Raw genomic sequence first — 15,252 nt, 5'->3', positions numbered from 1 at the left:
TTAGTAACAGATGCAATAAATCTAACTAATTGGTTTAGTTGAATTTTATCTTTGTGTAACATAACAGTAATCAATCAATCAATGTACAAGCAAAAAACAAAAAACAAATAGTAAGTACAATCTCCCAAAAAATCTCAGTGCATAGCATGCTGGGAAATGTGGTAATGATGGGTGTTGTTTTGATGGGACTGTTTTACTCTCCACAGTGTAAAACAATAACTCTGGTTATTAACACCAACACTTAGGTTCTTTTAAATCTCTGTGTTAATTTCACTTTAACAGAGTGACTGTAACTCCTGAATCAACACTATAAATTACACTGAAAAATCTGCACTTGCCAATTTGCTGTGTATGCACATAAAGGGGAGAATAAAACTCTAACTAGCCAAAAGAAAAAGTGCACAAAAAAGGTTGCTACAATGATTCCCTGACTTGATCTTAGGGGCACACTCAACTTCAAATCACATGAAGAAATGTTATTTCCCCTGGCATAATTTTCGTATTTTACATCTCTCTCTCTCTCTCTCTCTCTCTCTCTCTCTCTCTCTCTCTCTCTCTCTCTCTCTCTCTCTCTCTCTCTCTCTCTCTCTCTCTCTCTCTCTCTCTCTCTCTCTCTCTCTCTCTCTCTCTCTCTCTCTCTCTCTCTCTCTCTCACGCACACGCACGCACAGACATATACACAGACACAGACACAGACACAGACACACACACACACACACACACACACACACACACACACACACACACGCTGTCAAAGCCTCACCCTCTATTCCTTTCCACCGAACGCATTTCCTTCTCGGTATAAATAGGAAGGCGCGCACATCTGCACTTCACAACGAGGCGTGGTTTAGAACGGACAGGTGGGCTGCTGCTGTAATACTGCCGTGAACATTAGGATACTTATTTCACTCCCGGAGACCAACACTTTAACCTGCAAACATGCCCAAGTGCCCAAAATGCACGAAGGAAGTTTACTTCGGTAAGACATCTTTATTGTGTCGATCCAGATTATTATTCATTTGTTTTGCAATTAGTTTACTCAACATACCCGCTTGCGTGTCACGTTTCCCATATGTGTCTTGCAGACAATTGGATATAGTTTTTCGTTTACTGTCTTTTCTACAGCTTTCAAAAAGCTATTGAGAGATTGTAAGAGCGACGATGAACGCATCACTTGAGCAATTTCCTGTTATGAATTATGCATGCAGCCACCCGAAAAATATTTTTGCTACAAATTTTTTATAAGTAGTTAATAGCAATTCTAGTAAATGTAGTTGACTAGGCCTAAATGGTTAAGGACTGCAATGGCTTTTGCCCTTCCCGAAAGAGGAAGACAATCCTACTAAAATCCACTACACATAGTATTTTTCCCTCAGAATAAAAGTAAACTCTAGAGATGTCCCATGGTGACAACATTTTGCTATCAGACTAGGAGTGGTACTGCAGGTCCTGCCAAGTCAGTGGATCAGCAGACATCACTTATTGCATTAGGGAAGAGAGGGAGAGAAGAGATAAGACAGGGATAAAAGACTACAACAGGCATTAGGACACCCTAATACATCTCTCAGACCTTTAATGGAATATGAGATCATTTAGCTATATATCATGTTTGAAATTCATACAAGGTCAGGTTTGCTTTTGTACTTTTTTAAGTTGGAAGAGGAAGAAAGAAATGTCCTCGCTTTCATCCGGTTGGCCTCTGTCTGGAGAGGTCCATGGAGGCAGCAGGACTGATTGGTTCATCTGGGGGAAAGAAGGAAGAAAGAGGACATGGCCATTTGATGTATGTCTTGATCCATTTAGCACATGTCCTTCATCTCCAGTAGTTGAACTCTTAGACTTAGTCATCTCTGGAGACACACAAAGCCATGAGACACAGTGCAAAGCCACAAAGCCGCTCTCTCGCTCGGGCTCCCACTCTTTCTCTCTTTCGCTCTCTCTGTCTCTCTCTTCTCTCTCTCTCTCACTCTCTTTCTCTCTACAGTAAGGTTGCCCTGTCAGTCAGATGAATTGACGCTGCTGGCTGGGGAGCCACACTTTCCTTTTTTCCTGCAGATTAACTTTCCCCCTCGGCCAAAACAAGCAAACAGATTTGTTTCAATCGTTTGTTCATGTATTGCTGAAAAAGCCCCAGTGAAAAAACACCTCTGTGTCTCTCTCCAGCCATGAATTAAAATGTCTCAGGGCAAAAGGGCATTGAAACTAAGCTATGTTTTCTTAAACCTCGAGTGAGTGCTATCAGTTTTCTCTTTCATAAATACGTCTTTGAAATAGTTGTTTCAGAAAGTTCTCTCTGTCATATCAGTTGTATAGCTGTGCTCAAGGTAGAAGCTACAGTATACTGTCTTGCTTGGGAATGCTTGTGCAGCGACTCTCCATCATCAAGGCGGAACCATTCACGATCTGTTCCACTGTAGCCCTGTTTTACTACCCGACCAGGCCTATTTCCTATTCACTGCCTCTCTCTACCCACCCGATCTCAACTCTCCAGAGCCCCCACCTCTCCTCTACCCCATCCCTCTCTCCCAGTGGTAGCTGAGCTGTCAGATGGAAGCAATCATGCTACTGCTGCCAGAGTCAGGGACTGATGGAGGGAAAGTACATCTGCTTCCAGAGAAAGGGGGAGGGGGGAGGGAGGGAGGGAGAGCGGAAAACAATCAAACTTATCCACCATCCCTGGAACGAGAGACAGAGACAAAGGGAGAGAAACAGAGAGACAGAGAGAGACAGAGAGAGAGAGCGAGAGAAAGATGGAGAGAGAGAGTGAAGCATGAAACACATGAGAATATCATTGCCAATAGACTGCCTATAGGTACTTATCACAGTGGGAGGCCAATCCGTCTCTTGCTAGAACAAATGCAGTATCTGCTGCGTGCCAACCTGGTAGCGACGAATCTACGAAATGCTTGTCAGTGGCCAATGACTTTGAGCCAATCAGAGAGTCAATCAGAGAGCACGAACCCCCACGTGGGGCAACCAATAGAACATTTTTTAAAATAGGGCATTTTCTCCATACATCCCGTCACACTTCATATGCAATGTGGGCTATGGGATGATAGCTAGCTAAGTGCACAGACGCAATGCACACAACACTAGATACTTCCTCCAAGCTAGCTTACCCCCACGTAGCTTGTATTGAAATTATAATTCAATTAGCTAGTTTCCATGAAACAGCTGCCTGTGTTAGCTGCCAAGTTAGTGCGGTGTACTTAGCTAGCTAGCTATGTTGTGCTAGCTAAAAATATGCAAACGTGCGCTAGTTAGCAAAACACGTGGCTATGGGCTGGCACTGGCAGTATGGGATTATGGAGAGTGAATTCATTTGTTTCTTGATCATCTTGCTAGGTTGTTATCTAGATGTGGCCATCTGGCTAGGATCAAAGAAGGGCTTTCTACAAAATAGTAACATTAGCGCAGATAGCTCGGAAACCAGACCATAAGTAATATGCACAGATATCCATTGCCAAACAACGCTACTGACACTTTCTGGTTTGGAGTATTTTAACAAGGCTGAGTGGCTGACGGCTTCCAAGGTCTTTGCTGTGTGAACACAAACTAAACTGACTGCCAACACTCTGTTCAGAAGTTCTAAGTCGTACTGTCGTCAGGAAAACGTTTGACAATCCTACCGGTGTGTCTGAGCTTTAAGAGCTAAGGAGGGGCACCGGCCGTCACAGTCTGCAGAGAATTACCCAGGAACCAAAACGGATGTCATCCTAACGGAACCAATCCAGTGCCAGTGTTCAGTTTCAGATGGAACAGTGCTTCTCAAAGGACTGCATTGTCTCAGTCAGGACATGGAATAACAAATGATTAGATACGCATGGGGAATGTACGATTTGTTTACATCATCAGCACCTCTGAAGCGTTCCTTCACAGTCTTTATATAAGTGATAGCCTGCTGTAGGTGTAGGTTTACTGTAGGTGCACCCTGCATTCGCTTCAGCCATAGAACGTGTGGAAGTAATAATGAAAAATGAGAGGCGATGTACCAGGAAGAGGGAAAACAGAAGTGCTTCACTTCCTGACACGTGTCCCAGCCGGGTGTCATATTAGTTCATATTTTACAGGATGATAAACAGGGCTGCGGGAACTTTTCCGTCCATCATTCTTTGGAGGGTTGGATGTGGTGAATGATGTGTTGAATGCTTCCTCATCTGGGCGTGTGTGTGTGTGTGTGTGTGTGTGTGTTGGATGGAGTCCATTCATATTATTGCTCCACAGTGATGAGCAAATTGATGCAGACAGCAGATCAACTCATCTGTCTCTCTCCCACACACACACACACACCCCAGTCAGTCCCACCCCAGTGACAATTACACCAGCATGCACTTTATTCACACACCCACAGACAGACGGACGGACAACAGCTCTCTGATGCCTTAGGAATGACCTGACTAGTCATAGCCAGTGGTCAGAACAGAAGTGAAGGAATGTTGCTCGTTTCATCAGAATAGACCTTGTTCATGTGTCGGCCACTGTGGGAGTAAGGTCTGTTAAACCCAACAGCTTTCCTTATGTTACCCTCTGACACTGTAACTCAACCTAAGACCCAGCAGCACCATTATAGTCTGGCCCAGCGTAGTGAAGCGGGACGTCCCTTCTCGGTTTCCTGATCCCCATGCCTTGTTATTGGAAGTAAAGTACAGTAATTAGTGTTGGCCCAGAGTGTTCCACCCATCCTCTACAGAGCCAGCTGGAATGCTGTAAGACTCCCTGACTGACTGCACTGACTGACTCTACTGACTGACTGACTGATTCTAGTTGACTGGGTTAGGTTAGTTCTCTGTCTTCCTGGTTTCAGTGTGGTGTAATCAGGTCCTATTATTCCGTTTCTTCCAACATAATTGAAAAAAACAAAAAAACAACGGAGACAGCAGTTGGATCCATACGCACACTAAATCCCTGACCTGACAAGTAATACCCAATGATACGTAGGCCTACTGTGCATGAACTCAGTAATACACTGTAGTCAAATGCAATTCTGCAAATACGTAGAGACCTTCAGAATAACTTACAGTCATTCCAAAGGTGAAGCAAGAGCTCCCATGGTGGATCTGCCGTTCATTGCTGAAACATTTGCTTTAAATCTTTTCTTGAGTAAGACTTTAGCACGACCCTCAGGTCCATTCGTATCCACAGATGGTACTAATAAAGTTATTCTCCGGTGTGTTGTCTTTTTCTCGGGTTTATTTATGACGAAACTTCACGAGCGTGGTTTTGTACCCTGTGCACCTCCTGTCCGTAATGCTTGGGAGTTGGCCTCTTGTTTGGCATGGAGCGTGTGTGTGTGTGTGTGTGCGTACGCCCATGTGCGCTCGTGCACGTATGTGTGTGCGTACGTGCGTTTGGTGTGTGTGTGTGTTCAGTATCATGAACTGAGCAGCGTTTTGGCTCCCATCAGACACAGTAAATTATTATTTGGCTCTCTCTCCCGTTGCATCATGGGATAGGTCTCAGCAGACACAGCCCTCCAAGCTTGAAAACCTCTTCTCATAAAACTCCTGAAACACATGACTATGGCTTCCCTCCCTGTTTAATGACCATCGCCAGCCATGATGGCTGTTTGTTGCAAATCTCACAGTTCAGCCTGGATATAAAGACTCTCTTTATCAGGTTTTTATGATGCCAAAAGGAGGGGAAAGAGGGAAGGGAGTGCAAATTCCGTTGGGAGTCTCCCCTCTCTCTCTCTCTCTCTCTCTCAGAGGCTCAGCCAACCACCACACCCTCCTAATGTTCTTGTGAGTAACGCGTTATCTGTGTGTGTGGGTAGGGAAATCAACACTGTGCTGGTCCTAGGCTAGACCTGTAGCGTTTGACCATGGAGCTCACAGTTCCTCTGTAATGCAGCCCCAGTATGGCCCTGCAAGTCACATACAGTATCCATACCCTCTGCAGACCCTAATGCCCCTCTCTGTTTGGAACGGTGGCACTCTGTGCGATGTGGGAGGATGCATGTCGTTGTGAGTGGGCCGTGTCCATTAGCTAAACGTGTCTGTTTATCTCTTTGTCTCACAGCGGAGAGAGTGACATCACTGGGGAAGGACTGGCACAGGCCCTGTCTGAAGTGTGAGAAGTGCAGCAAAACGCTGTCGGCCGGATCACACGCAGAGGTCAGACAACACACACACACACACACACACCTCACATGCCTCTCACACTGGATTATTAGCTGACAAATATTTCAATGAAAATAATGATATTGTGAATAAAAAATATTTGTATGTTTGTTTGCTTTATCACAGATCATATTTCTCATAAAGTACCATTAAAGAGATTCCCCGGTACTTTTCTATTTTTTGGGCCAGTAGTTCTGAAAGTTGCGCTCACGAGCCAAAAGTGGTCTCTGAAAAATGGGTACTATGTCACATATGTGGCGATATCTGCACCACGCCATTGACCTCGCTCTCGTTCTACTGTGTGTGTGTGTCTTGCTAACTGTCACGCAAATTGCGAGGGGCTGAAGCTCATTGGCTAGAACTCAAATTGCTAGGGGTCTGGCCCACATGGGGGAAAATGGAGGAAAAACAGTCGCTTTCACACTAGGAATTTGATGCCTGTAATGAACGACACATTGACACATTCAGCCTAAAACGGGAGGTTTTAAAAGTATTAGTAGTCATTCCGGAGCATGTTTTTAAGCCCACATTCTGGTCCATAAATCTTTCATAAGAATTTTTGACCTATCACACAGATTGTGTAGAAAGTCTGGATACAATCAAAAAGCCGTTATTTTTAATCAGCCTGGTACTAATACAACTTGTACCCTCTATCTCTCTCTCTCTCTCTCTCTCGCTGTAGCACGATGGCAAGCCTTATTGTAACAACCCCTGCTACTCTGCACTATTCGGGCCTAAAGGTGAGTTCTTCTTCATTCCTGTTGTAATGGCCCTTGGTGCAAGGTGCCTTAACAATCTATCTCAGTAAAGATATCATAATTATATTACCATTACCCATATTACCTAGGGTGTTTCTATGTTGTGGGCTCAGAATACATGGAACAAGATAACAATTGATAAGTGGAGCTCAGTGACATGGGAGCCACGGCGTACGTACATCGCCCGATATACAGGCGCTTATATCCTGTATGGAAAGTCCAGGATCACTGTCCTCCTTACACGCACCTGTGACTGAATGAGCTCACTGTAACCTTTACAATACCCACCTCGGTGAGGTTCAGGCTTCCACAAATAACATTGTGGTCATCATGCTAACATCTTATCTGTTTATCTCATTGGATATGGGTAACCTACCAACTATCTGCTCAAACACGCTCGTTCGCTTTAAAAAAGTAAGCTAGTTCCTCGACGCATAATGAGATAAATAGTTGGAATTGTCCGTCGGAATAAGAACAGCGGCAGTCATAGCCGAGGTCATATAGCCTGGTCTTGTCGGTTCCACGTGGTGGCTCTAGAAGGGCTGCTGTGGAATGGGGTCAGAGACCACTGGAGTTTCCATTGTTGTGGTTCCGCTGCTCCCATTTCCTCCTGAAACTTAATCGCAAAATGTTTGGCCGACATACAGTATACAGTCTCCTGAGCCAATACACACACTCTCTCTCTCTCTCTGTCTCTCTGTCTCTCTGTCTCTCTGTCTCTCTGTCTCTCTGTCTCTGTCTCTGTGTCTCTCTGTCTCTCTGTCTCTCTGTCTCTCTCTCTGTCTCTGTCTCTGTCTCTGTCTCTGTCTCTCTCTCTCTCTGTCTCTCTCTCTCTCTCTGTCTCTCTCTCTCTCTCTCTCTCTCTGTCTCTGTCTCTGTCTCTCTCTCTCTCTCTCTCTCTCTCTGTCTTTCTCTCTCTGTCTCTCTCTCTCTCTCTCTGTCTCTCTCTCTCTCTGTCTCTCTGTCTCTCTGTCTCTCTGTCTCTCTGTCTCTCTGTCTCTGTCTCTCTGTCTCTCTGTCTCTGTCTCTCTGTCTCTCTGTCTCTGTCTCTCTCTCTCTCTCTCTCTCTCTGTCTCTCTCTCTGTCTCTGTCTCTGTCTCTCTGTCTCTGTCTCTGTCTCTCTCTCTGTCTCTCTCTGTCTCTGTCTCTGTCTCTGTCTCTCTCTCTCTGTCTCTGTCTCTGTCTCTGTCTCTCTCTCTCTCTCTCTCTCTCTCAAACAGGTTTTGGACGTGGAGGAGCTGAAAGCCACACATTCACAAAGTAGAGCCACTCAGGTACAGGCCAGTGTACTCATTCCAAAGATAGACCAACCCCATTGATATCACTCCCATTCAAATAGAGCTTAATATAGAAACAAAACAAATACATGCAGACAATACATTCACCTTCACCGCCAACCTTACAAATGCTACAAACATTAAGAGATTGTTGTTTTATTTAACAAAATACAAACATAACATTTTCTCCTTTCTTTGCAGGTTCACCAACCACACCAAGAAGAAGGCAACTCTGCATTCTACAACGTCCTCCATACCATACTAAACCAAAACAAACAACCAAAGAAGTTCCTTTTCGGGAACCACCATTTTGTGTTATTTTCTGTCTTTGTGTTGTCTAGAGGAATCAGCCTTAATACACAGCAGAGATGCTCTCTATTCCCACTAGTGGATCGGAGGGTTATACGAGAACCTCTCTGTTCCTTTACTTGTTCTTAAATTCTGATTAAACACTCTTTTTCAAAATGTTTTACTCTCTCCTAATTCATTCATTTCTCGTGGTCTTGTACTTTACAAGGGTTGCGTTCCCCCCGCTCCGACGTGGCATGCGTCAACCAACGGTTTGTGTGCCACATCATAGACGGTGTCGTCGACTGACAGATTGCTATAACATATGCTGTGGTTAGGTGATACGTAAAATACCTATCCAGGCATTGTATGATTTGGCAGGCATCATCAGCAACACCTGGGCAGAGGAACACGCCCAAGGTTTCAGTATACTTATAGTATATAACATTTCTCCTGTCTCAGTTAGGCGCTCACCCATTATGACACTTGGTAGGTACATACAGAGCAATGGACATGTCCGCCGTTGTAACAAAGTGCTGGGTTCGTTGTCTGAGTCAGGCACAGGACACAGGTTTGAGGGAAAAACACAAAAGTCTTGACTCAAAATATTAATAAAAAAATGTAAAAACGGAATATCTCCAACAAGGAAACATCACGTAAAGAGAAAACCCTCCAACACACACGGTAACACAAAACAATCACGGACAAAACAGAAAGGTAGACGAGAGGGTAAATAAGGAACACAGTAAGGGAATAGAAATCAGGTGTGCGTAATCAAGACAAAACAAAAAAGGAAACATGGATCGGCGAGGACTAGAAAGCCGGTGACGTCGACCGCCGAACGCCGCCCGAACAAGGAGAGGAGCCGACCTCAGCCGAAGTCGAGACAACCGTGTTCCAAGTATGCAAGAGGAAAAAGGGAAAAAAGCAGAACACATCACATCGGCATCAGGCCAACCATAGATAATTGTCCCTTATATTGTCAGTGTCCACATGCCTTGGCAGTTGGCACTGAACACTAACTCAGTCAGTAATCAAATTGGACTAGGTTGTGGACACAGGATTATGGACGAGAGCAGGAATAGAAATCGTTCAACATTGCAGTAAATATATGGGCACTCTACTTTGATTCTACTTTGACTCTACTTTGATTCACACCCTTCGCCAAGTCACACGTCGGCGATTGTTAACATTTAGCTAATGACAGTTTATGACATGAAGTGTTTCTAATAGATAAAAGTCCCTGTCTACACCCGTGGGCCAGGCAATTATCGTTGACATTAAGTGATAGGAATGTGATATAAACATTATGACCTTATCCTTGGGAAAAGAACACCCCTATCCACTTCTATGATACAAACATTCTGACATTATCCTTCTGAATAAGTCCCTATCCACTTCCATTGGCCAGGCCCATCCACTCATAGAGACATGATTCATGGGACACAGCCCTCTGCTCTTTCTCACACCCACCCTGTCCACTAAACAGCTGGACCAAAGTACTGAAGGGAGGATGGAGGGAGAGAGGGAGGATGAGAGGTCTGGCTGGACCAGAGTCTTAAAGGGAGCGGAAGGGTGGGTCTGGGATTTATCCCAATCTGTCCCATGGCCAGAAGGGAAAGCCAGATACTTCCTCGTGGCCTTTGTAGCCTCCGCTGCCACACCCTGTTCTGAGGAAACAACCTCAACTCCACGGTTACGGCCAGCCGCCCGTTCGCCCTCCATCACCCAGCAGCTGGCTGGCAGCCACCTCACTAACCTCCCTCCCTCCCATCCGCTGTCACAGGACCGACTGACCCACCGCTGTTACCACAGTAACAGACACAAACAAGACCCAACAGACACCCGACAACCGGCCGGCGCGGAACTCTCTCTGTCTCTGCCTCTCTCTCCTCTCCTCTCCCTCTCTCTCTCTCTCTCTCTCTCTCTTTCTCTCTCTCTCTCCTCTCCCCCCTCTCCCCCCTCTCTCTCTCTTTCCTCTCCCTCTCTCCCTTGCTCTCACCCTCTCCTCTTGAACAAAGACCTTCAGTGTCACTCTCCACTAAGCCATACCACAGACAGCTAGGCATGCCCAACTGGTCACAGAGAGGAGGGGGGAAGGAGGGGGGAGGAGAGAGAAGGAGGGGTGGGGGAGGAGGGGTGATCAGTAACAACATCTGTGAAATGGTGCATTTCCCTCCCATCCCTTCTCTTATCCCTAATCTTCCCCTAACTGGTAACCACAATGAAAATAGAAGCTGAATATACAAATTCCATGCACATGCTCACTCAGATAAAATATACAAATTGACTTCAGTTGTGGTTGGAATATTTTAACATACTTCTCTCCGTGCCAACCACGTCAAAACAACTCGTAAAGTTCCACAGAATGACAAAAGACCAAATAGGTTTTTCCAAATAATTTTAGACGAATGGGGGAGAACAGGGTCTGTACTTTTCGAAGCAGAATGTTGCGTTCTCTCTCTGTCTCTCTCTCTCTCTCCCTCTTCATGGCAATAAGCTTTCAACGCAGGGAGGACAGACTGCTAACTGCCACCACAGTAGTCATGTAACCCTTCTCGTTTTTTTATACTTTGAAAGTGAAACCTGCAGTGTGCTTGTGCTCTAAAGTCAGAAACAGTGTCCCAAATGGCACCCTATACCCTACTTAGTGCACTACTTTTGACGAGAGCCCTATGGGCCCAAGTCAGAAAATAGTGCACTATAAAGAGAGGGTGCCGTTTTTGTAGTCTGGAGTCAGATTAGTTCATGTGGTGAATCTGGTCTGTGCACAATGACTCAGGATGCAAGTCAGAGTAATAACAGGAAACTGCTGTCTCAACGTGAATCAGTAGTTGTCTAATAGCAAAGGTGTGATACATGATGGAAAGATAGTAAGAAAACCTTCAATGGGGAAAGCTAGAATAATGTAGTGTCTTGACACTTACCCTACTCATAGTCAAATTTTACCCAAGAGGTCAGGACTACTGCTACTTTTCTGTTCTACCTGATAATTCATTGTACCCACCTGGTTTCCCAGGTCCAAATCAGTCCCTGATTAGAGGTGATGAATGGAAAAAGCAGTGGAACTGGCTTCAAGGCCCAGATTTGAGTTTGAGGGCTGTAGCCCCTACTTATGTTGGATAATGTGAAGAAATGCGTAGTGCAGAGTGGAGATCTCATATGAGGCGTTCCTATTGTCTGCAGAATGAGGTATGGGACAACACACATCTGTTTGGGTCAATTGATAAGAAGCCTACTGCTTTAGGACTCCCAAGCTATGGCATTGTACTAGTGAGAGGGCATCAGGCTCAGAACTGTTGAATAAGAAAGAGCAACTCTACAACTCAGCAAGATTACAAACGCAGGCAGGCGGAGACTCAGAGGCTTCAACTTCACTGTTTTATGGCAGGATATTTCTCAAGTTTCCATCAGTAAAACACAATACTATTGGAAAGGACAAATTCTTTAAGACGTTATCAGACGCACTCAGAGTCACTGAGTCATGGAATTCATTTAAAAGAAGTGGACTCGGCCAATTCTAAAAGCTCTGTAACACACACGCAGGCATGCACGCCTGACAGACGCACGTACCCACGCAAATACCCCTTTGCCCAGCACGTTTCAACTCAACATCGGTGTGTAAGCGTCTCTCTATAAGATTGTTTTTTGATTTCAAAGTGCCCTGACGTTTTTAACGGGAATTTGTTTGTCTATTATTTGAGTTGTTTTAACATGGTTCATGTGTTGCTCAGAGTTTCCAGGCTCTCTAGCGCATCTGGTAACTGAAGTGTTACTGTGATCTCGCGGTATAAAGTAGATGCAAAGCAACCATAGGCTTTTTCACTTTCTTAAGCCAATTCCCGAAGTGGAGAAATGAAGACTCATTACAGTACTGACTCCATTTTTATTTCTACTTTTTCCACTTCACAGACAGACATATCTGCACTTTGGGCACCATAATTGAGTCATTATGTATAATTTTGTCCGTTTGTCCAAGGATTGGCTGGGAGGGCAGAAATATATACTGAATGATCATTTTCCCTCTGTACAGTATGAAATTGCAGTGACAGCTTATGGAACAGATACATTGAACGATTGCAATACCAGGTGTTAGCAGCTACCATGTTCACTTGGACTTAAAATTGCAATAATGGTCTGTAGGAGGAATAATAATTCTCTCTCCAGCTGGACTAAACTGTACATGAACGCTCTTGCGTGAGAGTTGCTAAGTCCCATGTTTCTCACTCCGAGAACAAAACACTGACTACACCACCTCTGGAACCCGTTCGGAACACGCTACATTATAAAGAATTGAGTGTGTAACTCCAGAACGTGCCAAATATGGACTCTTGTCTTGAGGAATGGCAACTCAGGGAGTGCTTTTTGTAAACCATGAAGCATGAACCAGTCCCCTCTTTAACGTATCAATTGTGTAAAGAGGCTGACTGTCTTCAACAGAGATCCATAATCATTCACTGTGCATCCTACAGGCCCGTGTTGGAAGGATGTGTGTGTGTGTGTGTGTGTGTGTGTGTGTGTGTGTGTGTGTGTGTGTGTGTGTGTGTGTGTGTGTGTGTGTGTGTGTGTGTGTGTGTGTGTGTGTGTGTGTGTGTGTGTGTGTGTGTGTGTGTGTGTGTGTGTGTGTGCGTGCGCTAGCAATTCAGGGATGGATGAGCAATGGCGGTTACAGTCAAATCTGGACCTGGTTTCCACAATTGAATATGCATGGCAGCTTCAGATATTCCCACCCCTCTCATCCCTCCTTTCCCTCCATCCTCCCATCCCTCTCTCTTGCTTCCTTCCTATCCCTCCGTCCAGTGACAGGGCAGACCTTGGGATGATTATGGCTGCTGGATGCATCTGGAATGTGTGCAACACACTTCAGCAGATGTGTATAAATAGGGCCTGTTGCAATTTGCTCATAAGGATGAAGTATAGAGGGGAGGTCTCAGCTGCCATAAGCACTCTGCCAGGCAGCCAGCAGCACTCTTTAACTTCTCCACACTCTGAATCATTCATCAGATGGTCCAGGGAGAAAGGCTCTGGCCCCCAGGTAGCAGCGGTATGATGATGAGCCTGGTTGGCTGTAAGACTTCCTGTCCTCACCAGACTAAAGCCTGGCTGACACAAGCAATACAAGTTACACTCCAGACTGGGGGTCAAATAGGATTTGTTTTATTCGAATGCTTTAGCTACGGTTGATTTTGATTTTGCCTGACACAATAGACTCAACAGATTAATCCCAAGGGGTAAACCCTGTCCGCTTGCCACTCAGGCACGCTCAATCAAACACTCAAAATATTTGAAAGAGAACAAATACCCTTTGAACCCAGGCCTGCTTCATTCTTGCTCCTATCCTCCAGTGGGTTTTAATGAGGACCTCCGTATTAGTGAGCAATTAAACCTGGGACTAGCAAATGAACATAATCACAATTAAACACATTCACATCCCTCTCTACTGTGCAATGAATGGCATTATGTTGTAAAGTAGGAATGTAACTACTTGTTCTGGACCAGATGCCCAAATCTCACATACTGTACAGTTTAGACCATGTGGACAGACACCTGGACCTCCCCTGCTTTGAGTGGAGCTGGGGGGAGTCCACTGCCCTGGGGGGAGCTGGGGGGAGTCCACTGCCCTGAGGGGAGCTGGGGGAGTCCACTGCCCTGAGGGGAGCTGGGGATAGTCCACTGCCCTGAGGGGAGCTGGGGGAGTCCACTGCCCTGAGGGGAGCTGGGGATAGTCCACTGCCCTGAGGGGAGCTGGGGGGAGTCCACTGCCCTGAGGGGAGCTTGGGGGAGTCCCCTGCCTTCACACAAGGAGCTAGGTCTGGGCCTGGGTACATCTTGAGGGACTGCTACCTGAGGTACAGTGTGTGTGTGTGTGTGTTTTTAACTTAAAGGCATTATGACTGTAAATCATCAGAACCAGCCCACGCATACTAAAGAAGTCAGTAAACCTTACAAACAATAGCAGGCAGTAGCACGCAGTAAACAGAATTACTGTTCATACCATCACACAGGAGGTTGGTGGCACTTTAATTGGGGAGGACAGGCTTGTGGTAATGGCTGGAGTAGAATATGCGGGATGGAATTAAATACATCAAACACATGGTTTCCAGGTGTTCAATACCATTTCATTTGCTCCGTTCCAGCCACTATTATGAGCCGTCCTCCCCTCAGCAGCCTCCACTGCCCCACTACACATGCATAACATGTCCATAGCGTCCAAGCCTTTGTTAACAGACAGAAGCTGATTCCTGGGGTAATGGAAGTAATGTTGTGTGTGTGTGTATTGTGACATTCACACAACAAACATCCCACACAACCAGAGCAGAATAAGGTCCAAATAAATCCTAATGGTATGTATTATGAAGAAGCAGGTTTGGCCTGATTGTTCATAGGTTTATGAAGAGTTGATCTCAGCTCAGACTACAGGGTGGGGTTGGTCAAAGGTTATCATGAGTTACATGGTCTGTTCTGTTGTATTGACTGTGTGTGTATGGGTACCTTGTCTCCATACACGGTGTGGGCAGGGCACGAGCAACTATTAATAAGTAATCACTCTAACCCCTGATTGTTTTCCATTCATACCCAGTTGTGTGTTTATGTGTGAAGGTGTGCGCACGCACACATGTCTCTGTGTTCCTTGAAATGTTTGACTCTGCCCAGTCTAGCATGCAATAGTTTACTTTAAAACTAATGACAGATGATCTCATGACACAGCGTAGCGAACCACCGTGACATGTGTTTATTGTAAGGAGAGATCACCTTGGTAATATACAAGGACGTAACACACTTGCAGTTTGCAAAAAGGCACATGAAAAA

The 15,252-nt window shown here is 45.3% G+C and overlaps 1 protein-coding gene across 1 annotated transcript; it reads left to right on the top strand.

Annotated features, from left to right (window-relative positions):
- Nucleotides 1-817: 817 nt before the first annotated feature.
- On the top strand, nt 818-8,623 carry crip1 (cysteine-rich protein 1). The gene is made up of 5 exons (XM_024436979.1): nt 818-979; nt 6,019-6,113; nt 6,802-6,859; nt 8,098-8,151; nt 8,356-8,623. The coding sequence occupies exons 1-4, from the start codon at nt 940-942 to the stop codon at nt 8,139-8,141; spliced, it is 237 nt and encodes a 78-aa protein (XP_024292747.1). The 5' UTR covers nt 818-939; the 3' UTR covers nt 8,142-8,151; nt 8,356-8,623.
- Nucleotides 8,624-15,252: the final 6,629 nt, after the last annotated feature.

Source organism: Oncorhynchus tshawytscha, linkage group LG11 (genome assembly GCF_018296145.1).
Source record: "Oncorhynchus tshawytscha isolate Ot180627B linkage group LG11, Otsh_v2.0, whole genome shotgun sequence".
In the NCBI taxonomy this organism is placed as follows: domain Eukaryota; kingdom Metazoa; phylum Chordata; class Actinopteri; order Salmoniformes; family Salmonidae; genus Oncorhynchus; species Oncorhynchus tshawytscha.
This window is presented reverse-complemented; position numbering and strand designations above follow the sequence as displayed.

Bases quoted from the DNA above. Each gene is read 5' to 3' on its own strand.
- crip1 (XM_024436979.1), top strand. From the start codon at position 940: ATGCCCAAGTGCCCAAAATGCACGAAGGAAGTTTACTTCG. The intron at 980-6,018 runs GTAAGACATCTT...TTTGTCTCACAG, and splicing joins CACGAAGGAAGTTTACTTCG to CGGAGAGAGTGACATCACTG. The intron at 6,114-6,801 runs GTCAGACAACAC...CTCTCGCTGTAG, and splicing joins CGGCCGGATCACACGCAGAG to CACGATGGCAAGCCTTATTG.